Genomic DNA, 25,502 nt, shown 5'->3' with positions numbered 1-25,502 from the left:
TGAGATGCTCCTGATGGGAGAGCCCTTTGTAAAGTTAAAGCCTCTAACCCTCACTATAGCGCATCCCCTAAACAAACCGAGCTCCGCTGCCTCGGACGCTCTGCCTAGACTCATACCCAAGTCCAGAGAAAATGCCCTTTTTGTGGATCAAGAGCAGAGCAAACAGCAAGGTCTCCACTTCGTTGGAGAGGCAGTGATCAGTAATTGGTGGAAGACAATGAAGCCAGATAATTGAATACAGACTGGGGGGAATACAACGAGAGGGGCATTCAAGAACAAGAGTAAAGTTGACAACTCTAAAGAGCAAAAACCTAAAGTCATAAAAGAGTGAGAGTGCAGGCAGGAGTAAATCCGATGTAGTGGTGAGAAGTGTTACAAGCGGTGCCGGTCGTCCATGAGGGCCAGAGACGGAGCGGAGAGAGGGTCTTTATTTACTGGGAGAAACGCTGTATCCACAGGCCGTTTGGGCAGGATAGCGCTGGATGAATTCATTAAAGGAAGCGCAGTCTCTCCCAGCTGCCATCTCTCCCCCTGCAGCCAGACTCCGATCAATGGCAGGAATACATCCAAAACAACATTTAGCACAAGACCTCGGAAGCAGGGGTGCATTTAAGACTTCTCAGTGTGTGCGCATCTCTCCTGGATGTGAGCACTGTTTCAAAAACGTGCTATTGAAGTAGAGCAGAGGAGGTATGGGGGCAATGTGTTCGTATCACAACAGAGAAGATTGTTTAACACAAATGCTTCAAGACAAGACAGCCATTTAGTGTTGCGGAGGGAACATTCATATCCATAACCATTTTTTTTTTCTGTTGCAAAATTCTGTTGCAAGTAAAAAATATATTGCTTTCACTACGCCTGTAATTTTAAATTACTTAACAGAGAAAGAAGAGGCACACAGGGGTTGTTATTAGCGTCATTAAAAAGTCCACTTACTCATTCTTATTACTTTATGCATGTTTCTTGGTTAGATGCTCAATAGCAATGAAGTCTTAGTTGAACACATTTTAAGCAACTTTTTTGAGCCAACGTGAACCTATCTTGCATCTTCGACACATTTTATACATCTTACGTAATTTAAATTGCACAAGACACATTATGCTTTAAAAAAAATGTCAACCTGGACGAGCAAAAAGCAAAATGCTTCTAGTACCATCTGGTGGTTATAAAAATGATGTATGTGGAGAACACAAGTGTATGTGTACATATACACATATGCGTCTCACAGAATGATATTTGCCAGGCTAACGTGTCCCATACATAGGCTATATAGTGAGATTACATTTAACTGTGCTGGATCTCATTAGAAAATTATGTATTGACAATAAAATAAATCTCTCTGAACAGAGTAGCGCCCCACTGTGTGCTGATGAAACGGCTCAGGTTACATTTTATGGTCAGATTTATTGTCCGTCATTCTAATTGTATCATAAGCTATTTACCATACAAGGACTATAAATAGGGTTTAATAGAATAAGGAGATATAGTGGCCGATAGCTTCACACCGTCCCAGATCTCATCTAGGCTTCAGAGTTACGAGTGGATCGTTCTACAGCAACTGCTGGCAATTTTTAAACATCAAATAAACGCAGGTTTACCTTAAGTGTGTTAACCTCGCAGCTTATAGTTAAATGTGACAATAAATCATAAATTAGAAACAGACTATATATTTAAAAATTCTTCAATGCATTGTTGTCCAGAAAAAAAAAAAAGAACAGAAGATGTTCATTTTAATCACTGAAATACCTGTTTTTGTTTTTTTGTTTTTTTTTAGATACATTTTTGGCTTTTTGAAATCAAACCAAAAATATATCCGACACCGTCTTTCCACAGCAGTGGTAACAACATCAAAATAAAATCAGCCCAAGTTTTAGATACCTTAATCTTTGGAAAATATAAAACCTTCATTAAAAACCTACTAAATTTTAAATATACACTGAATTCAGATACCATCGATTGCACAGTATTTCTGATTTCCATCTGAATGGCTTATATCTAAAATTCATCTCTCAATATATCTCAATATATTTCTCTGCCCTCATTCTAGAGCAAGATCACAACTGATTTCATGTAATACAAACATGTCATTTAATCACATACAATTAAAATGAATGTACAGTGCAGGCTAGTGAGGTCGTGTGCCGTTTCTCTCCAGCTGTACATCACCTCTCCTTCTCTCTACAGCAGTCTCAGTCCAGCTTCCATGGCATGCACAGTGACTCTTCCTGAGAGGTCATTAAAGCTCTCAAATATAAAACAACAATCATTTTCTTTAAAAAAAAAAAAAAAAAAAAAACCTGAATACTTAGAAATACAATGACAATGAAAAGTAAGTTAGCTTAGTTTTACTCAAATTTAACAGGACAGAGATGTTGTGTTCTATAAATTCCCAGCATGATATATTTTCAAATAAAAAAATGATGACACATTTATATGATTGTTGTATACAAACTGCACATTGTAATGTTTTCAGTGAAAATTCCAGCTACTGTGTGTTAATAAGAAAAAATATTTTCTTTCACTGGTGTCATGATGCTGTTAGAATCATAAGCTTTTTGCAGTCATGTTTAGACTTTACTGCCACACATGGGCAGGTCACGGGACCAGAGACTAATGTTCACCAGACAAAACCGTACATCAACTTAAGCACATGTAGGCAGTTATTCTACAGTCCATTGTCAAATTCAGCGTTTTCTGAAAAATAAAAATAGAGGGAGGGACCACGTGGCACCGTATGAATGTGGACGATAGTGCAGGATAACAGTGGTTTCAGTTAGCATGGCTGTTCAATCTGTTTATCTTTTTTTTTCTTCTTCTTCAAGGCACATGAACACTGGGAGTGTTTGTCCAGAAAGGCCCTGGAGTTAAGGTGCATGTGGGCCCTCGGGGGTCTCTTGGGTCCCCTGGCTCACAGGGTGATCCGGGCACAGTGGTGTTTGAGCTTGCAGGGCAACACACCTCTGTTTAGCTGGTAAAACTCCACCAACTGGATCAAGTCAGTGAACCGTGTATGACCGTCATCCAGACTGTGGAATATCTCCCCTTCATCATCCACCTGCAGAGGAAACACACACACACACACACACACACACACACAGACACACAGACACACACACACACACACACAGACACAGACACACACACACACGGCATAAATGCGGAGGCTAAAAACACTGTATATCCAAGCGGAGGACTGTACTCACAGGTAAGATCTGAAAGTGTTTGATTTTCTGCATGTGGCACAGCGACAGCACGAATGTCTTCGGGTTGCTTTGGCTGTCCCTCAGAAGAAATACTCTGAAAACAAAGACAACTATTTTAACTCTTGTTCTCACTGTAACCATTTGATATTTTCAAAAATATAGATAATTAAATAATTCATCTAAAACATTTTCAAGTGCATAATTTGGCATTTGCCAGTAATTAAAAGAAAGAAATGGGACAAACTGCCTCTGAAGTCAAGTCTATTATGGGCTACTAGAGAATTTTTCTGTAAAGATGCATTCAAATGTAGATAATGCCAATAAATCTCATGTTTTTCATATCTTATTCTTTATTGTTATATCTTATTTTTCTTATCTAACTACTTTTTTTTTTTTTTTTTTTTTACTGTACTATGATATAAAATGTACTATGTATGTATTACCACCTACAACCAAAAAGTCTTTGATGACATAATGTACACAAAAAAGAAGCAGTATGGCCGCTTACCCATCGATTAGACCCTGTTGAGTGATCAGACGCTGAGCCTCATCCCGAGACAGTTTGCCATGGAACCACGACTGACCCAAGTGGAGAGCTGAAGCACAAAAAGAAACGACATGTTAGAAATGATCCATTTCACTTGTGTAGAGAAAGCAAATAAAAAAAAATTATCAAAATAATAATAAAAAAGTGTCAAACAAACCTATGCTGGACACTAAGCTCTGTGATGTGGACGGGCTCCCATGGCCGCTCAGACGATGGCAACTCTTCCTCTACGAGAGAAACGAGTTTCAGCAACAATATTAGTTCAAGTAATGATGATATATCCCACTTCTCTCAGCTTTTGCATTTTAAAAGTAATCGCTTTTGTCACTATTGACATTACAAGCTGTAGTTCGTTGTCTTAAGCCACTGTGTATGAATATTGTTATATATATATATATATAATATATATATAAAAAATACTATGTGAACAACTTTTGTAACACTGGACACCAACATACACGATATGTCATGGTGACATTTGAATAATTTGTTCCTGGATTAGCCCACGTTCTTTTTAAAGAATCATTTATATGAGAGATGTCATTAAATGCACCACACTGTGAGCTGGGTGAAACCCGACTTACCCTCCATGACAGGCCTTCCTCTACAGCCACAGAAAGCGCCTCGGACGGGTTTTCAATCACCCGGCTCTTCTGGCCAGAAAAGTCCATGGCCACCAGTGAATTCTCAGAGATACTCCTCTGAAATTGCACACATTCATTAAAATGTTATCTTTGTATTAACTGTATGAGCTTATGTTTGGTTAAATAACCCCCCTGTTGTTATTGTTTTTGCTTCATTTTTTTCCTCATGACCAAAAAAATTACCCAGTTTCCCCCCCCCCCCTTCTTTTTGGGGGTGATTTCCTTTATACACTGTGGAAGGGGAGCAGACTGCCTTTTGAGCTCTTATGGTACTGTATTGCCACCTAGTGTCCGAGTAACGTGACTCCATCTTCATCATTTCTAGATGATTCCAGACAGAAACTATATTGAAAAGGGATTAGAGAGGCTTTGAAAAGAATGACACATGGGCACATCTGAGTCCTTTAAGCTGCCGTAGTGAGTGGCTCGCTGCACACCCTCAAGAAAAATTCTCTTCATCAGGATTACCAAGCAGATTTTAAATTGCCACATTTGTTCCTCTCCCACCTACTAAGCTTACAATTTAAAACCAGTGGTTAAAACAAAGTGAGCAGTGTTTAATTTGAAGATGGAGGCAATCCCGTCCATTTTATTCACCCTGCCCAATTCCAATGATGTCAAGATACCCAGCATTGCTTAGAAATAAATGATTGTCTTTTATTTACTTTTCAGTGATCATATGAAGTGTTTTTGTCTCATGGTAGCGTGTTTAACGAAATCTGTCAAGTAAACCACAGACGAGTCAGCAGCCTGACCCTGCATTTGGCAGATTCGTGTACTCCCCTATCTTTCTAGCTAATCCTCTCAGCGAGGCTGTTGGTCACATATGACCCTCTGCCAGCAAAGAAGAGGTGATGAGTTGTTAAATCTGAGAGCAGCTGATCACTGTGTATTTTTAGATCGCGGACAGTTCACGAACATGTCCAAAAAGCCAGAAATAGATCGTGTTCACTGCCACAAAAATACTTCCAGTACTGAGTCTGAGGCTATTCTGAGACACCAAACTCACATTAAAACCCTGAAGGTGCCTCATTTGTCCTATGCAATTGAATTACTACACTACTGTGTGTTGCGGCATTAATAGATTTGTTGGGTCAACTGGGTGCAGTGGAACAAGATAAAAAAAAGACATAATACCGCCTTATAAAGACGCTTTTCATAAAAATATACATATACAATGTCCCAAATCCTCACTTTTCAGCTTTGGGCTTGTTGCACCAAGTCCTTAATAAAATGGTTTTTTTTTAACAGCTGTCATTTGCTGCTTGGCAGGTATTATGTTGAAATGTGAAACACTAACACAATGAGTTAATTAACATTAACTCAAACTGCTGTTTGATTTGTTAATATAAGTTTACAATGTAAAGTTAAAACAGGGAGGTAACCTGTGTGAGTTTCATGACAAAACAAAACACAAATTCAGACCTTCAGCTTACCATTGGTGAAGCTTTTTGTTTCTGGTGTGGCTGAATGAAGTTTTGGTACAGTTCCATCCCATACTGGAAGACAGAAACAATGGCATTTCAAATTCTAATCCCAAATATGTATTACACATTAACTTTATAATACTTTCAGTAGCTCCGGAGTGTGGTGATAAAAAGGCGCAGATATAAATAAAGCAGTCTGTTGCACTTTAGTGTGGATTATTTATAGATCAGCAGGAGAGTGACTAATGCTCTAAAGTGTATCTATCAGATATCCAGACAATGAACACATGCTGTGTCTATAAAGAGTGGGAGTGCTAATCCAGCATCACTCAGTAGTTTCTCCTGACCTCCTCCCAAAGCTAAAATGGGATTCTAGCACTGACTCAGCATTCCTCCTCTTAGACATCACCAGTTAGTGACCAGCGAACCAACCTTTAACAAACGCATGGCTGTGATCCAGCAGGTCCTGGTTTGCTCATCATCGGCACAGAGCAGTTTCAAGTCCCGGGCTGAAATACACTTCGTGGACTGGAAAGAGACGTTACGAGGAGACAAAGAGGAGTTCAGCATGCTGGGAATCAATACTCGGTTGTACAGTTTTGGCATTTTCTAGAAAGTGTTGGTACCTTGACACAAAAGCCATAATCGGTAGGCGCTCCGTGTAGTTTTTTGGCTGACAGTACTGTGTAGACATCACTGTCGCTAAAGTCGGCAATAAACTGGAGATGCCTCGGTTCCTGCAAAACAAAGAGATCTTTCTCAAACAAAAGTACAGTGAAGTTATGAACTTTCACGCAAAATCAAATCAAAGTTTAGTATTCATCTCCACAACACGCCTGTAAATCTGTTGCGTTCAGTCGTGTTAGAAAGCTACAACCCAACAGTGAATAAATGCCACCGATATTTCAAACAAACTTACTCTCTAATCTTTCAGACAGAATGAACATAAGAGCTCATTTACTACAAAAGGTGGAGTGCACTTACATTTAAACAATGCATATTTTTCAATAAATAAACTATGTTATCAGTCATTGTGGGTGTGTTGACCTATAAAAGTATAGGGGCTGTGTTGAGACATTATCAGTGCCAAAGATATATTTCAAAGAAAGAAAAAAAAAAAAAAGGCACAAAGATTACCATTGTTCTGCTTTCATGTGACGCACCGGTCCTACTTCCTTATTCAAAGTAACGCCACGGCCGTTAGAGGCTGTGCTGACTGACTAGCAATGTGTCGGACCACAGATGAATGGTAAACCTGCTAGAGTAAAAGTGGGCACCATACCAAACACCTCCCTGCACCCGACAACAAAAGGTCTACTGTTGTAGGAAATTAAAGCAGTTGAGAAGTGGTTGCGTTGGCACGGCGGGTGCCTAGATATAAGCTTCATTTGTCAGCAGTTTTGAGAGTCCTGTTTCTGCCTGGATGGTACGCCGGCTGACCTAAGGGAAATCAAGCTCAACCTGTTCCACTGCCCTCTCACAACATGAGTGAGATACATAGAGAGGATGAACTTGTGACCCCACACTCGCTGCACCAACAGAGGACTAAGCTGTAACTTCAAAGATTTAGCAAATCATTTTAATTTTCCATTCGGCACCAAGCATTTATTAAATCACAGACCATTACAGTGTTAAATACAGTATGTGCATTTAAGGGTAACAGACCAATGTAATGCAATAACACGCGCATATCAAAATAGAATTGCATGCAATAGAATTATTTGTATGCAATAAATAACCCATCTAGTGATCTGCTTTTACATTTTACATTCTATAAACAAGTCACTTTGTTTCACTGACCTTGGAAGTTCCCTTATTGGAGAAATAAAGCCCTGACCTCCGCAGGACAAAATAAAACTTCTTCCAAGACTTCCTGCTTTGCTCTTTGGCGTGGAGGTGTCCGTGTATCTCTGGACAAGTGCTGGAGTTGAGAAAGGTCTGTGTTGGGTACAGAAATATTTGTCCATAGTTGGGTGTGTGCAGTAGACTCTTCAGGTTAAAAAAAACACATTCAGACAGGTGAGAGCCTCCCAACTGGCACTCAAGGGCAAAGAGAGTGCAGTGTAAACAGAAATAACTTGATACCTGTACAAGCTGAGAGTGATCCACCATCCCATTGGTTTCACTGGATATGGAGACCATGTGATCCGGGAAAAAGTCCTACCAATATGCAAGCAACATTCGTTATTACAACACCGTTTAAAACTCCTCAACAAACCACACGGTGGTGGGAATACAGGTGGTTGGTTCAAAGAGAGGATATCTCAAAATGAACCCAGCACCACATAAACAGCACAATGTAATCACAAACTCACCAGGGGTTTCCTGAAGAATTCATACTTGGCATAATTCTTCCTAAAATATAGCCGGCAGTCTGTATCCATTCCCCAGCCTGATAGCACCTCCATGACAGACTCATGGTCTTCAATGGTTCTCTCTAGTGAGACCAGGGGGAAAGGAAATCAATGACAGAATAACCTGTTTCTCACAAAAGCTTAAATGTTCAAAAGGATTACAATGCAAAGATGCTTGCAAACGATTTCCTGACAAGAGATGTACTGCTTTATTTGTAGACACAGAGTTTGAATATTAACTGTATATCAATGTGTAACCACCAGATGAGAGAATCTCAAGAGAACCAGTATAACCAGCAATAATTATTTCCTAGAACTTGAAATGAATGAAGAGACTTGTTTTCGATTATTACATCAGATCGCCATGTGAAGCCGCTTTGAACAATGAACCATGGACAACATCAAGGCAAATACGTCATCGGAAAACAAGTAGCTATTCATGATTTAAATGGCGCGTAATAGAATTGTGAGAAATTACATGCTGTATGCCTTGCTTTGTAAATGATTAAATTTGGTTATGTATAGATATGAACTCAAAAAACAGCAACAGTCTCATTTAATGTTAGTTTATCTGAAAAAGTAAAATACAAAATATTATAAATCCATGGTTTTCACTGAATAGCAATGTGGCTTTGATTTAAAACAATAAATAAAAAAACATTGATGGTAGGACAGAACAGATGGATGAATTATGTAATGTGAGCAATAGTCTGCAAATGCTGCAGACAAATCTTGTATGCACTCGTACTGTCCCCAAGCAGATACGTGTTAGTATAACATTGACAAATATATGGGCATATATTAACAGGCTTGGATGCAGATGTATTGTTTAAAGTACAAATATTTGCATGATAGTACATGTTAAAGCTAACAGCAAATTATGTGTTGCTATGTACCACTTAAAATGTATCTAAAGCAACTCGTTTCTGTAATAAAGTGCAACCTCCTCGCTTACATTTGGTGTTTGGCTTTCCAACAGTTTAATAGCTGCTGATGCTTGGAATTAAAATGGATCAAATCTGCAGCAGCCGATTACGAGTCTTGAAAATGTAGATCTCCACAACAAAATCCATGCATTTAATACTAGTAGGGTTGAAATTAAAGAGAGACAATCTATACCCCAATAACAGTGATTGTCTGCATACATGCACGCTTTTTTAATGCGATGCAACTGGAGGCTAACTCCTGATACTCTAGGCAAGGAATATACATAATATATGCCTCAGAGTAATTTAGACACAATTAGTAGCAACATTAGCTCTCCTCATTCCACACAATGAGATTGGGGACAGAATTGGTTTAGGATTTAACAACAAAAAGGAAAAAACAAGTGAAAAGGACAGTGCTCTGTTCCACTCACATCGCCACGTCACCACCCCAAATAACTACCACCACTCCCATCAAACCTCGCCCGTAGGACTAACAACATTACCATCACATGCTTTACACATACTATAAATCATAATGCCAAAATGAAAAACACTTGAGCTGACAGTATTTTAGACTCTCACAACATTTAAAGATTTGTTTAGGATACTGCTGTGATTGAGATTTTTTACATCCCCACAAAATGCAAATTTTTACAGAAAAACATTACCTATTCCCAGGTGGGAGATGTGCTCAAAAAGAGTCCAGCTATGGTCATCGATGCAGTGGTTCTTCAAGACAAACAGCTGGCATATGTCCCGGGCAGTGATGTCACTGGGAACCTCCACTGCCCTGCTGGTGTTATCTTCATTATAAACTTTGATTACCTGAAACAGAAGCATTGAATAACCAACTATTTCAACGTCTAGGTTGGATGGGAGACTTTTTACCATCAAGGAGCACACACACAATGTAGTTTGTATCACACAGGTTAAACAGTTTGACCACCAAACAACAGTGAGGTAGTGCCCGTTTCTTATGGCAGCAGCAACATATTCAGAAAATGACTGTTGACGAAGGCCATTCGAAGTTGAGAACAATGTGTTCCAGGATGTAAATATTTGAGCTAGTAACCTGCAGTAATGTTGCAATACCACATATTGCGACTTCAAAACACTTAAATAATGGATCCATCTGAAAGCAGAACTTACCTCCGTGTTTGGAGCCAAGCTGAGTTCTGAGTTTGGACAAGATCTGTAGCCTATGCATGGCTGAGTGCACAGCATTACAAAAGACAGCTTTTGTAAGAAACATAAACAACGTGGGTCTGACAGCACAGCGAGTGTCAGCTGGGAACGAATGAGACTCTCTCCCTCTCTAGCTATCTCACTCTCCCTCTCTCCCTCTCTCGCTCTGTGCTGCAGCGGAGCTGAAAGGAAGCAATTAGACAAAACTGCCTCTTAGCACAGCACTGTCCCGACTGCACATATCTGTAACGTTGGGCTCGATACCAAATCACCTGCTACATTTCTCCACCACTAAGCATCAAGAAGCCAGAGATCATTAACTAGAGTCCCTTTTACACCTTACTAGGTCGGACCTAATAACATCTCTGTATCATTTTCAACATAGTCTGAACTGAGAGAGAAAAAGATTACTTGCATGTCTTGTTTCGCCTTCTCTAAGATCACCGTAATAAATCACTTCAAGCATCTCTTATGCACCAAATCAGTTTTAATAAACTAGGAAATACTGGTCCATGTCTGGCTTATGGGTAGGGCAGGGAGGAGGAGGGGGGGAGCGAGAGGGAGCGAGTCACAGGGCTCCAACCCCCCTCTCCATTCCATGAACATGGCAGGCAGAGCTCCCTGAATAATGCCCTCCAAAAGTCCACAGAGCAATTACAAAAGGTGCTGGTTAAATGAGATGCTTGTTGGGTCAACTCTAAACTCTAAAGCTGATAGAGGGCGGGTGCGGAGAAGGGGCATGGAGGGAAAGTAAAGACCATACCACTGTCTCTTTTCTCTTCTTTCAATGAGTGCTATTGGTAGTTTAAAGCTGGGCAGAGCCAGGCAAGATTCCTTTTGTGGAGAGAAAGGAGGTCAGAGCTCTCCAGCAGGGCTGAGGTTTGAGTCCTCAAGGAGCCATCAGCAAATGGGAGCCTCCAGCTATGACATCATCTCTCAGTGTAAACCATTTAGTGTTTAATCAGCTGGCTTGGAGCCTTACAAGACAAATATATTTGCTTGGGGATGTCCCACAAAGGCGAGGGCCTATATTAAACAGATTACTTCAGCAGGCAATGCTTTAATATACTCAACACTGCAGGTCAATTATCGAACCATATCACAAAGAGCTGAGAACAACAGTGCAACAATTATATTCATTTTAAAAATAAACAAATCCATAATTGTTGAAAGTATGAACTTGCTGCTCTGCTGGTGATAACAGCATCTAGCCCGGACTCTTGTTAAGCCGCTGTGAGGAAGTGGCTTGAGAGTTGGCCAAATCAAATCATTCAGGCATCACATTTCACCAGGAACAGGGCAGGGTTTGTCCGAGGGTGAGGAAACCTTTTTGGTGCATTAGCGTGGCAGATGTACTTTATGTTTGCAGTACGCAGACCGAGCGAGAGTCAGTTTTGTGCAAATGGTCGTTCGGATGTTGTGAAGACATGCATTCACAATTAAAACAAATTAAATGATTCATATTAAATGAATCCTAGCTCTCACTCGGGCTTCTTACGTGACCATTTTACAAGAAGAGGAGAAAGCAGAGACCGCACAGTGTTGCACAGCAGGATTTTGTGTATTGAAGTTTTGTAAAAACCTATTAGCAACTCTGAGGGAGCTAATGTGTTCAACAGATGAGATGAAGACGGTGCATACGAACTGTATGCTTCACCGGTTGCAGCTTCAGGGCTCTGTGGCAAAGAGAAAGACTCTGTGGCCTTTAACTTGTGTTGTCACCGTACAACACACCAGCAGAAACACAGCATGTGGGATTGAGTCCCTGCAATAGACCTTGGAGGAATTTTAGAAGGCTTCATAAATGCAGCAAAAGCTATTTAAATCCTAGAGTCGGTTACAAACCTAATCATGAAGCATGCTTTCCTACCAAAATCCTAAACGTATAACATATGTTCACGTAAAATGTAAAAAAAATGACTGATGGATTAACGTAGACATTGGAAGTGTCCTGATGTTACACATATCTTTGAAGCAAACTTCTGTACTTGTGCTGGAGAGTGTGGGCATCAGAACCAAACAAGCAGAGCAGCTGTAAATGTGAGTGCTGTCTCCATGGTTACTGTGGTAGTATTTATTTTTTTTGGTAACATTTGCATAATTATCATCAATTATTTGATGTCAAATAGTGGGTGTTTGGCCTAAGGCACCAAAACGGTGCTGAAATGGTTTCAAAAGCCGTTTAAAAGAGAGGCTGTTAAAAATGAATTCGGCTCTGCGGAACGATTTAGATTCACTTATTAACTTAGCAGATGCCGGAGTCGTGGAGATATGTACCAGCACGCGTTTCCAAACAGACAATATTCTGTGCTGAATCAAAAAGGAAGATTTGATATAAAAAAGTCCAGGATTTTACATTTGATGTAATAATGGAGGGCTCCGGTGCAAATGACAGCACTTACCTAATACACAGTGCAAAGTGGTCTAATCATTATCATTGCATATGTCAGAGTGAAATGACTTTTGCTTCCTCAAAAAGGTTTGCAAACTTATAAATAATTTTTCACACCAAACACATAAAGTGGAAGGTACTGTTAATCATTGGTTGAGAGTTTCTAATGAATGGCCAGGCGAGGTAGCATGCTGTGTAAACGGCTGATGGCTTATCAGCGAACAGTGAACACAGAGGTGCATTCATCGGCAGGTAACCCTGATCCAAATGTAAACATGCTTTGACCCGACGAGCATACGTCACGTCAATCAAGTACACCTTTTATGTTGCAACAGGCACTTATAAAGAATGTTACCTGGACTGTCACTCCTCTGTTAAGACGACTGTCACTTTAAAAAGAGAAAGGGAAAACTGGCAAATGAGACCTCACTTTTTAAATATGCAACTGCTACACTGACAGAGATGCTATTGGATAACAATTCATTTTCTCAGGTGCCTCTACAATGTGCGGATAGTTTAATTTGAATCTGATGTGGTACTACCTAAATGACAGTAGCACCATAGGGACCATTATGTTTGCTTAGTTTAGTACTAGCGAGGTTTGATGTACTTAATATCGGTATTCAACCTTATTTTAAGGTACTTTAAAGCTGACTACAAAAGATAGCATCTAATGAATGGTTGAATTAATCAATTCAGGCAACTTTGGCCACTGTTGACACTTCCAACATTAAAAGAGTTTCAAAGCCCACACAATACAGTATGGTTGGCTTAATAAAAACAGCAGAGCAAACAAAAATGAAATGTTCGCCTCCTCCAAAGAAGCAGTCAAATCAGCTGTCTTAATTGTCAAACTGGTTGCTGCCACAGTGTCTTTACCTCGCAAAGTCTGATGAAACCGGCAGAAAGATATTCAAGAAAAGACACAGTATGGGCAGAATATACTCTTGGCAAATTAAAATCAATATACGATAGTTTTAAGAAAATCCCATAACTACACGGACCATGACAGATATACGGGATGTTTAGAGAGACTGTCTTGTCAGTGCCCTCTGGTGGACAAATAAAGATGTTTCTAAAACAAAACAAACAAAAAGTTGTGCCACCATATACTAATAAATGTGATTTATAGTGCTGCATCTGTATCTCAGATGTGAGGGGTGAAGTAGGGGGTAAAGAACACACTGTGCTGTGTTACAGAGACCTTCAATGAAGAGCAAAAAAAAACTCTGAACAAGGCGGAGTAAATCCAGGCATCGACTAAGCGGCACTACATATTGTGTTGTTGAACATAAACTCTTCTATTAGACCTTATCTCAAGGACGGGACACTGTGAGCTATTTTGCCAATTAGACTGCTCCGCTTTAACCTTGAACTGCACTCCCACAGCTGCAGCTCTATCACGGAGCAGCGGGCTGGAGGTGGCCTCCAGCCTCGTCTATCTAAGAAACCTTTAAGAAATGTCCTCACAGTCTCATCCTCAGTGGACTCTCTCTCTATTTGGCTAAACCAGGTGCTGTTTCCACCGACAGCAAATGGCTCCAAAATATTAGCCAAACAGTGGCGCTCCGCGTGCTGCAACAGAACTGGGCCAATTGGAAAATACAAAGTAAAAGCCAGAATGTTTTACGGAGCATCCAGTGTGGGTGGAGAATTACAACATCAGACAAATGTTATCATGCTACACAGATAAGCACCCTGGAAACCTAGAAGCTGCTTTACACAGTAAAAAAAAAACTGCTGTTGAGCTACTGCAGTCTCATCTAAAAAAATAAAGTGATTTGGTCACATTCTGCTAAACTTGGGATTGGATTTGCACAAAATATTTGACTCATATGTGTTGGAAAAGACACTTGAGGTCGCTTGCAGCATATGAAATACGTATTATCATTACAACATGCAGCTGTGCATTTTTCTACCATCATATTTATATGATAATAGCTATGGTTCACAAGAAGGTCTGTTACCACAATCATGTATGTCCTAGCGAATCTAAGCATGGCTCCACAGACAATACATAAAAAAACACTTTAAATTAATATACTGACTCACTTTTGAGCTTTCTGTGTCCAGCAGTTATGCTCCTTATTAAAGTCATTTGCACGTTACATTTCAGTATATGCCAGGAGTCCACTGAGCCGGCTACTCACTGGGTTTTACCATCAAATGAGATGTAGCATCTAAGCCAAAGAACGTGCTTCACAAAAAACAAAAAAACAGGCAAATTGCATCTAAAAAGACAGCTTCAATGATCGGCAATCAACAGAAGTCAGCGCTTCACTAATACAGAGGAACACAAGCAATAGTACAGAGGACATGGATGTACGTTTCCTACCCGCTTCTGCAGACAAAGTGGCGTGATGGCAGGCAACGTGACTCTTCTCGCATGGAAATTCATGCTTCTGTATTTGGCGCACAACTAACTATGTGATCCGTACATAGCAACCGCAAATAAGGATGATGTTCAAATTGTAGCTGGGGGGACGTTTAATAATCCATAATATAGCACGGAACAACCCATTTGGAAGCGAGATGCTACAGTGACATCCTTCACAATGAAAGTGTGAGAAACTAAGTCATGTCGCCTCCCCACAACACAAACTCCTCCTTTATCCTTGGGATTGTAAAAGCTTTTTCCTTTTCTCTCCTTTTAGAAAGGCCGTGCCAATAAACAAAAAGAAGATTTTCTCATGAACAGACGATTTCCCAGAAGGTCCATGTATCGGATTGTTTTCCTTTCTTTGTAGCCAGAACCTAAACAGCTATTTTAAGTCTCAAAATACTAAAATACTTTTATACTACATATTATTCCAAATAGTATTAATTATCATTAATTTCACCATCTATTTAACTAAACAAGCATTCATAAGCATAGTCAATGAAATGTTTGCATTGGTATATATTAGACAAGGATAGCTCAAGGATAAGCAATCATTATAAAAGTCCACAGTTTAACAACTGTTAAGATAATGAAAAACTACATTAAAATAAGTTGTATTCTTCCTGCGAACACATTCAGACTGAGCTGCCTTGGATTATTCATTTACTTCTCCTGCGTCTTATTACTTTTCATTGGCATTCATCCATCATTATTTCAGTCTTTTTCGTCTTAATGTTCTGAAAAGTGGCAGTTTGTGTTGCTATTCATGCCCCACTTTGGCCCTACTGTATCTTAATATGGTCACGCCATTTAAGCCCATTTAAGAGAGAGAAAGGGAGAATTAGAGGTCCAAAATAGCTCTTACTCTCACTGCCCACATCTGTTTTACTGTAAGACGAGAGAAAGAGGCCTCGTGAATAGGAGTATGCTATCTTTACAAGGCACACCCATGTTCAAGTCTAAACTAGATCAGTGTCTAATAAAAACAAAGGTTTTCAAAAAGTTGACTAGTATATTCTAGTTCAAATACTTTTGAATGGTTTGCCTCAAGTTTAACCATAACGGTCCACTGGTACGACATGGAACTATGCTGGAGTAGTCGTCAGAAATGTGAGTGAGGAAAAACGCATGTTGTAACTGCTTGCACATTTCAATAAAGCAATGAATGCATTTATAAGGGAGAGACATTCGCAGACCATAAGGAGCCTGAAGTTCATTGTCTGATGAAGACCACAGACGTACAAACTCATTCAGCCATGCTATTGTATTACTGTACTGAATATCTGGTGTGTTCTCAGACAATGTAGTTTAGTATAATTTATACAGTATATTATTTGTGGTGTGAAAGCTGTCTGAATGTGAATACGTTGGGTTACTCAGTGAGCTGGAAGTGCGTCCCAAAGAGCTAAAGCAGCTATGTTTTTCTCTTTTCACCAACAACCTTGCAACCCTTGAACAAAACAGTACGAACACTGCATTTCAAAATGTACATGGCCCTATATATTTCTTATATTTTCTCACTAGCACCAATCATTGTCCTCTATTTCAACTCATGAGAACAGACAGGAAAAGAAGAACCTCCCACAACAGGCTTCCAGTTTATCTGGAAACACAGTATACCGACTTGTGAGAGCGCAGACAAGCAGACGCTGCTAGTTATCACGCAGCTAAAATGAATTGGAATTAATGGAGCCAGAATGATAACAGAGTCTCCACAACTCCCATAACAAAGCCAGCTCCAGACAAACTGTCCTTGACCACGGTTGATTCAATCAAGACCCCTTGCAAGGCTCTGTGAAAGTAACAAGACGGCAACCAGAGTAGCAGTGGTGAATATGGTGGAAAGGAGTGCATGGCAGGGGGGGGGAAATCACAGTGTACCTATCAAAAACAGCCAGAGATATGCAGCAGTATCAATATTGCACGCAAGGGCACAGCCAGTCATGTTAAAATCAGATCCACATGAAAACTCTTGTTTCTTTAAAAGGCAACGCCTCCTGCCAGAGTAGCCGACACGCAGCCGAACCGCAATGTGGTTGCTCTAACCTGTCAACATGGGCGCCAAAGTAAAAAGGAAGAGGTTCCACGATGTACACGCGCTGCTGACACAGGCAATGTTGCCTGGGGTTTTTAGCTATATTTGGTCATGGAATAACCCTCAATCCTATGATCCTGTAGTCATTATCCGTGTTCACTGCATATTAAAAAAAAACAAGCAGCGTCAAACCTGCATCAAAACCCTGAAAGGCCATAAAGATGGACAATGTGCATACATACTCTGTTAAGCACAAGGAATGGAAGCTATGTGCAGAGATTAGAGAGCATGACTTTTAAGTCCAACTCCTCTCATGCTGAGCTATTGCTTTATATGGTTTAATGATATACCCAAGGTTGATAAACATTCAAATTAAACATATGGTATGGCTTCAGCAAAGCATAGTTTGATCACAAAATATTAAGTAGCTGAACTGAGAGACCATGAATAAATGTTTTATATTTATTGTGTGACCCTGAGGAGCCCATTACATCTACTGCGGAGGAGAAGCTGCAACTCAACGTGAACGAATACGGACATGGTGAGCGTTGCATCTGAAATTCCATCTCAGTAGGGGCAGGCATTTCCTCTGAGTCATATGGCCGAACTGAACACTCAACACCGTCTGGATGCAGGCTGCCTGTGTGCTCCGATTTCTGGTAAGAGTCCAAGCATGACTGCCCACTATATTCCTGGAGAGTGTGAGCTGTGCCAGCTAATTGGACTGCTTCAAAAACCTTCTTATTTTGCCATCGTATCACAAAGATATGCCGGTTCATTCATGTTGCGCTCAAAGCCAGCTTCCACTGCCCTTATTAACAATATCAACACGGGGTCAAGTGTCTTCACGACGGCCAACTTGTAACCCATCGGGTTTCTCAACGCGACATATTTACAGCATCATCGTGTCACGCTAATTGTTGTGTATTTGAGTAGCGGTGGCATTGTGCTGCGGCCGAGCCAGCGGTCTTAGAAGCTGAACCCTTGGTATTTCCAGAGAGCACTTTTCCCTGAGGTCAAACTCAAAAGTGCAGGAGGATTTTATTTCACAAAGTAATCTGTAATGTCACAGTTGTATGTCCCAAACAGCTGAGGTAGTTTAGAACACATGCGGAGTTGACAATCACAGTTGCCATAAACTACTAAATATACAATTCATTCTCATGTAACTGACAACACACTGACTTTATATGCATGTACAAATGTATTAATCTGGGGCCCAGAAGGTTTTTCAGCAGAGTGCAATTGGCCTTATTTTCGGATATATAATTTCCAGGCGAAGAATTTCAATGTGAAAGAGAGAAACCGCATTTAGAATTAATTTCCATTCTGTCACAATGAATCGGCTCCAGTTACCAACTCTTTGAAAACGCTAATAATTTCACTGCAACCTCATGTGGCATTAGCGCTGATCTTGTGAATTGGACTGTTTTTTTTTTAATAAGGCTTATTTGTTTGGAAAGGCCAATTATGCGCCAAATACCTCAGGATCAACTGGATGCTATTTGCTCGTCAGCTCGGTTAGTGCTGCGTGTCACCCTTTGTCGAATCAAACCGTTTCTTTGTCATATTTGCGCCACAAAGTAAAAGTATTTTTTTGATCATTCTCCCCTTTGAGCTGCCATATCGACTGATAGCGCTGCCATCTTCCCACAGTAGCCTAATCATTTTATTAACCTGTCCTTAATAGATGATTATTATTTTTAGATTATTGTAACTGATGGGAACATTTCTGCCCAAAACGCCACACTGGGAGGCTCAATGGATTCAATTTGCCTGTATAGAAATGTTAGAATGGGTGGGTGAGGGGATAAGTGCTGCACAGTTGGAACAATGATGTCATTGGTTTCTTGAGTGCTACTGAAAGAGGGTCATAACCCCTATGACATGAGGATTGTGACACAAAAACAGCTGTTCGCTCTGACATACTCCCTTTGTCTTCCCAATGCCGCTGCTGAAAAGGCTAAGTGAGAGGCTGTCAGGCCCATGAGGTGCAGGCACAGGCCTCATCAGCGAGATACATAAGGAGCGCTCTAAGATTTGGTAACAAGGAAGCCACATTGTTGCAGCGTGAGGTCAACGGGGTGTCATATTGCTCCTTCGCTGGGAGACTTGAGGATTATTCTCGCATTTATCAAAGAAAATCTGTGCAAATCCCTTTCTAAAAGTCTGGTGAGAGCACAGGGTAATTCGCAATCACTGTAATTTTGCTGATGAGAAACCTTTAATTGTGTGAGGATGGAGTAAAATAGAAGGGCTCCTTTGAGACTTTGTCGAGACACAATGAAGACAATAGAGCAAACTGACCACAATATGTGCGAGGGAACAAATACCCAATCACACATATACAACAAGTACGGCTACTTCAGAAAACACAAGTTTATGTTGTTTTTTCCCCCCCTTTCTTCTCAGTCTCAGGATTACAGCAACACATGAGAACTGCTGAGCTCTGCGATTTCAAGCTTTCCTATGAGTCATTGCTTCGAGCAGCCCCCTGCCACTGCACACACACACACACACACACACACACACACACACACACACACACACACACACACACACACACACACACACACACACACACACACACACACACACACACACACACACACACTCCTGAAATCAACTTCAGCATACAGTATAGGGATCCACATCCAGGAAATAACTAGCGGTTGACAAACCAGACACATTTAACAGCCCTGGAAAATGTATAGACGAAATCCATTTGCAAAGCCATGCACTTTTCAAGTGGACCCATAATTGTTAGCTTTCCAACATAATGAATGTGCTCTCCTTTTAGAATTTGGCAGCGAGGTCTGTATGAATGTACAAATCAACAACAGATCATCGGGTCATATTAAGTAATTTTTTTTTTGCTGTGCATAATAATACATTTTCTCCTGAAAGATAAGCAAATCAAGTAACGATTGTTCACCATGAGGGGTGTATCGCTGGCATTGTGTCAGTGAGGGGGATGAGAAGTCTGCGTCTTTACTTGAAAAGTTCTTTGGCAATCTGTTTTATTTTCCTTTTACATTTTAAAGTTTTTTTATGCTCATCTGTTTCCAAAATAATTAGATCACTTTTATATTATAGGGTAACGATTTACCAAAACCAAAAAAGTTAATATGCTCCAACGTAAGCAGCAAATGACCCGCTAACTAGCTCACAACTGTGGTTCCAAAGCCAAGGAACACACCACAACCCAATAGGGGTGTAAGAAAATTTACATCGGATGTCATGTTTTGTGATACTGTATTGATTCTCAAAAACACACAACAGATTTTTAATTAACAGATTACATGCAAATATCAACTCAGTCAATGCTTTATTTAATTTGCAAAGATATGTGCCCTCTCAAAGTATTTCTATGATGTTGGATGGGACATGGGAGGAGTGATGAATACATTCAGATCCTACTGTTTACCATGACAGTTTTCCTAAAATTAGATATTTGAAATTAGATGCTGACATTTTTATCTCCTCGCTTAAACTAATTTACATACTCACAAACCGCATACCATGACTTTTTAGATAAATCACAAGCCAAACGTGTAACTATGCATTTATTTAAATCTAAATAGGTCCTGCAGTTGTTTCTCTGGCACTTGTTCCAATTAAAGTTAGCGTCACTGTGCCAATAACAACAAATGGAACACACTCACCTGAGTTGCACTACTTTTGGTCCATGGTAATAAACATTCAGAGACAACGGGGGAGAGGGTCGAGGTGATAAGCTCAGGGAGAGGGTTTGGAACAGGGGAAGAAAAGGACTCCTCTCCCTCTTCATTGCTCCTGAAAGACAAAAACAGAGAGAAAGAAACAGATGCATGAAATGTCACGTCTTTTGGATTGAATAAGACTCAAAAGTAGCATACTGGTATACATAATCTTCAGTGAAATGTTGGATCAAGCAGATACAGAATTTACAGTTTGAGTGATATTAAAAGAAAGTTGCGGTGGAAAAAATCAAACTTTTGAAAAGATCAATAAAAACGATGGGTCTCTTGTCTAGACTGATTCTGCAATCTTTAGTTTAGAGAGCTGCAAGAACATGGCTGGATCCTGTTGCACGGGTCCCCATGTTGAAGATAGGCTGGTATAAATGAAGCAGTCCATAAACGACACAGAGCCATCAGACTTTTCATAACATAATGCATGCGTGCTGCCGCAGATTTTACCACTATCACATATTAGCTAATGAACACATGAACGTATGACTAAAGAGAAGCCAGGAGGTTTTGTTATTCACTCCGAAAACACATTTAACATGTCCTTGATCTAACGTCTGAATTAATCGAAAATAACTGTGATCATCTACAATACAATATTCATTTGTATTAAGTAAGGCAAGGAGGAGTAGGATTTCAGTGCCCTTGCAGATGACAGGCCTACATTTTTGAAAAGGGCTGTTCTCTGACTGACACTTTCTTTACTGCTCTGCAAACACAGCAGTTACTGAGTTACTAATTATCTCCACCAAACTAACAGGTGCTTGATTTGATTCCAGGTCTTTAACTGCACTGTTAAAATAATACATTCAAAAATGACAGCTGCGTTTGGGTCGAGCTAAATGCGTTTACAGGTACAAAAGTCAACACAACAGCTTTCCAACACAAAGAGTGCACTATTCTTCTGCAGGACGGCTCACGTTGCAAAGTGTACAGTAGAACACGCAACTTTCAGTTTTAGTGCAACCACATTTACTGTTCACAGACTGGCGTCGTTCACGGCAAGTGCAAAGAAAATGAGTCGTACCTGTTCCCCTTGCAGAGCGTAGTCCTAATCTTCTGGGCATTTGGTGCTGGTAAAGGAGCTCGCAAAGGGATGAGGGCTGGGCTGGGAAAGCCACTCACATTACCCTTACCACTCTGAAAAATCTCTGCTTTCTCTCTGAGGCTTTCAGCAGTGTGTATTCCGTCCAGTGTGTTATTCATATCACTCATGTGGGCCGGCTAAATCCAAGGCATCATCTGGAGCACAGAGAAGAGACGAGCTGTTGGACTGGAGTGTGTGCAGAGCACAGTTAGTGCAAGCTGGCTGGCGGGGCTCCTCTCCTAACCGCTCAGCAGAGCACGCACACACACACACACAGAGACACACACACACACACACACACTCAGACACACACACACACCGGCTCATCTGCTGCCCACGAGGCAGGCCCAGTGGGGCAAAACGATCCCTCCTACCCAAACATGATCCACCACAATAAAGATATTTTTAACACAATGACTCTCAAAACAGCCATCCAAGCTCTGACACAGTAGTGTAATAATACTCCCCTAATTTGTTCAGCCTCAATCGTTTGTTAATGGTGTTGCTTTAATTTCCCTGCTTTTGTTTTTTTGTTGATAAATTTACCTTTGCAACCTGGAAGGCAGAGATGTGAATACAGAGCGCAGTTACACAAAACGGGGTGTCTTTTCCTCAGTATTGAGTCCGTGTGGGCCGCCAGTACTATAAAACTTTTGTCATGGACTTCGAACAGGGATTCAAATTGCACTTTAAACTGAGTGCATAGTAGAAGATATGTGGTTGTGGTAGCAGGCCCAGGGGATTGGTTGTGTTGTGGGCTGTGTCATTCAGTGACAGGCTCCATGTGGGGGATGGTGGGGATGATAACATCTTTCTGAAAGGTAATGTGTAACAGAGTCTGACCAGGGGAGGACATGCTACTGGATATACAGACTAACAGGCAGCATAGTGTTAAAGCAATACCTCACTACATTAACAGAAGGCAAGGCTAACTTGATTACTTGGGCAAATATGACTGGTGTGGTTGTCAAATGCCAGTTGTTTTACCTCAAAAACGTAAAGAAATACAGAGTAAGGAAACATTCAAACGTTGCATCTCAGAATTATAAAGGGTCGTGAATTTCATCTTGCTGAATGCAAATCGTTTGTGTGGTTTAGCTTAATTCTCTCACAGGGAAATCGGTGCTCTGACACAAGGACAAGAAACCCCAAGCAGCATGAGAGGGCCAGAAATAACCCATAGCCTGGAACACATTCTTTTGGTATCAGTCAATGCAAATGCTAATTACATTGGTGTAGGATGAATGCCAAATCTATTTTAGGGACTTAATAACAGTGTTTTACATAACTGTAAGACACTTTTTTTTTTAAATGTATAAGAATGGTTGCACCAAAGAATAACTGCAAAGGAAAACATTCTGCAAGACTAACTGTCAAAGCAGCAGATGTATTTGTAATAATTATTTCACTGCAATCGTTTTGTATGACAAACTACTCAATTAATTCCCTCATACTGACACATTCCACCCATCCAAATAACAGGAGCCGTTTAGGCCCTCTTGTACTTTTGCTTAGCGACAAAAATGACATCATGGATCCAGACTAATTGGTCTAATTAAGCTCTGTTTGCTGCCAATGACCCATATCAGCTTTGCTTTCAGTGCTACTGCACCAAAAAGTACCTCCGCTTAGTTAGCCGACCTGCTTGCTGATTGCCAGGTTCGTAAGGTGTTTGTAGTAAAGACACAGTGCTTCCACTGTTGCTCTGAAATGTAGTTAATAAACAAGAAAAGTGGGATAGCAACTCATCCATGCTTAATCGCTTCTCTCATGCAGGCCACCCCTCAGCAGAGCATGGACAAGGGCATGGTGGAAACTAGATATTCCACCTTGATTTTGCAACGGTGGCCAACAACCTGCAGCTGCTGGGTGTGTCCCTAGCACAGCTGTAACAACAGGTAAGACCTCAGAAGTGCAACCTTGCCTGCCACAGACTACGTTATGGCACATGTTGCACAACTGCCCTCAAACACGAGCACAATGAAGAGCTTCTGGATGCTCAACTGGTACTATAAAGTACTGTTTGGCACTTCCATCTCCCCCCCACCCATAGGATCCCATTACCACCTCTCGTCTCCTCCTGGGGATGTTCTCATCACATAGCAGGAGGGGTTGACTAGGCGTGTGTGGCTCAATGAGCCTCACAGTGGACTAAAGAGGAACCGCTGGGACTTAACAGCAACGTAAGCAGAAAATGTCATGCTGGGATAGGCATGGTTAACGTCGTCTCTGTGGCTTTAAGAGAGTTACAAAGTGCTCTGTGGGTTCACCAACTCTCCTTTAGTAGCATAACAAAGACTAAATCTCTCATGCTTTAGAACATCATGAGTTTAAGTCGAGCCACAGCTGCCTAGTTCAACCCCATGCACTCCGTCCATCTGATGAAATGGAAAGGTTCCTGCATTTGTGCACTCTTTCACTCGGTTTACGTGGAACGCAACGGAGCGAAGCAGCAGCTGTCCGAAACTACAAGGAGAGGGTGGTCGGATTAACACTTTTGCTGCAGCAACATCTTTACGGACAAAAATCCACGCCAAGTCATTCATCATGTGCGACAGCAGTGATCGTGTCACTCGTGTCACCGCCCGCAAGAATCATTATTGTGTGTATTCTAGCAGCTATTCTGTCAATTCAGTGGACAATTTGTGGTGCGTTATGAGGAAGAAGGAAGCAACTAACTATGTTTTGATGCAGTTTTGGTGACACAGCACCCAATTTGAAAATTAAATCATTCTCTTTTCAATGACACACTGTCTAAGCTCACAATGTGCTGAAGAATATATAGGGTTCAGTTGTTCATCTCTTTTTTTAATTGCAACTGATAGTAGGAAGTGTTTTCGTAGTAAGTAAAATGCTGGAACTGCACATGACGTGAAAAGTTAAGTAGGCACACTTCATATCTTGAAATGAAGTTAAAAGCAGGAAGAGAAAATTCTTCATGCACATGAATAGCAAACGTTAGTGAGATATGTAGCTTTACATGTCATGGTGTTAGTGGGAATAATGGAGAACAGTCGTTCCAGGTTGACGTGAAATTATCTTCACTTTCAGTCCAGATGAGCGCTTTGATAACAGCCTCTAAATGGCCGGGAGCTCTGCATATTTGTGTTTTATTTAGCAGCGCGTGGGAGAGAAGCGCGCGACCTTGATGTGAACTGTTAGCTCATCACTGCTAAGTTTGTGAACTGTCGTCCGCAACACTTCAAACAACATTTCCGGCTTTTCCCGGGTTGTTAAACGTGGCGTTTTTAGGGAGAATTCCTCAGAGTAAGAGTGTGGTGACTCGAGTTCATTACAAAGCAATGCGATACACACGAAGGTAAACATACAACCCCCCCAAAATGACGTGAAATACAGAGCAATGCGAATCCTCCGCAGTCCTTCCTGCTCCTTCTATACCAGCTCAAGCCGACGAACTGCCGTTATTCCCGTTTTAAACGTCCTTTTTTTATTTTATTTTTTTGTAATACTTCTTACCTTGTGCCTCTTCGAGCGGGGTATCCAGTTGAAAACCTTGAGAGCTGGCCTTCATGTCGCTGCTCCCGTGTTGGGGATGACGCTCACCGCGTACACGTGTAGCACAGGTGC

At 40.8% G+C, this 25,502-nt stretch overlaps 1 protein-coding gene across 3 annotated transcripts; it reads right to left on the bottom strand.

The window, feature by feature from the left end:
* Window positions 1–1,787: 1,787 nt before the first annotated feature.
* Window positions 1,788–25,498, bottom strand: grb14 (growth factor receptor-bound protein 14). Of its 3 annotated transcripts, XM_084023526.1 has the most exons (15): window positions 25,392–25,498; window positions 21,855–22,069; window positions 20,762–20,891; window positions 9,773–9,929; window positions 8,137–8,258; window positions 7,907–7,981; window positions 7,622–7,810; window positions 6,448–6,558; window positions 6,254–6,349; window positions 5,831–5,893; window positions 4,335–4,451; window positions 3,908–3,977; window positions 3,712–3,799; window positions 3,204–3,297; window positions 1,788–3,055 (listed from the first exon to the last, which is right to left on the bottom strand). In XM_084023526.1, exons 2-15 carry the CDS (start codon window positions 22,040–22,042, stop codon window positions 2,909–2,911), a joined length of 1,647 nt encoding a protein of 548 aa, XP_083879652.1. In that variant the 5' UTR covers window positions 22,043–22,069; window positions 25,392–25,498; the 3' UTR covers window positions 1,788–2,908. The 3 variants fall into 3 exon arrangements, with proteins under 3 accessions (XP_083879652.1, XP_083879653.1, XP_083879654.1); XM_084023527.1 differs by lacking the exon at window positions 25,392–25,498 and having other exon boundaries at window positions 7,622–7,759; window positions 21,855–22,219; XM_084023528.1 differs by lacking the exons at window positions 20,762–20,891; window positions 21,855–22,069; window positions 25,392–25,498 and adding an exon at window positions 10,254–10,726.
* Between the last annotated feature and the right edge of the window lie 4 nt (window positions 25,499–25,502).

This window comes from Eutrigla gurnardus (assembly GCF_963514095.1).
Source record: "Eutrigla gurnardus genome assembly, chromosome: 12".
Classification (NCBI taxonomy): domain Eukaryota; kingdom Metazoa; phylum Chordata; class Actinopteri; order Perciformes; family Triglidae; genus Eutrigla; species Eutrigla gurnardus.
This window is presented reverse-complemented; position numbering and strand designations above follow the sequence as displayed.

Bases quoted from the DNA above. Each gene is read 5' to 3' on its own strand.
- grb14 (XM_084023526.1), bottom strand. From the start codon at position 22,042: ATGAGTGATATGAATAACACACTGGACGGAATACACACTGCTGAAAGC. The intron at 9,930-20,761 runs GTGAGTGTGTTC...CTTCTGTTTCAG, and splicing joins CCAAAAGTAGTGCAACTCAG to GTAATCAAAGTTTATAATGA. The intron at 7,811-7,906 runs GTATCAAGTTAT...TTTAACCTGAAG, and splicing joins ATCACTCTCAGCTTGTACAG to AGTCTACTGCACACACCCAA.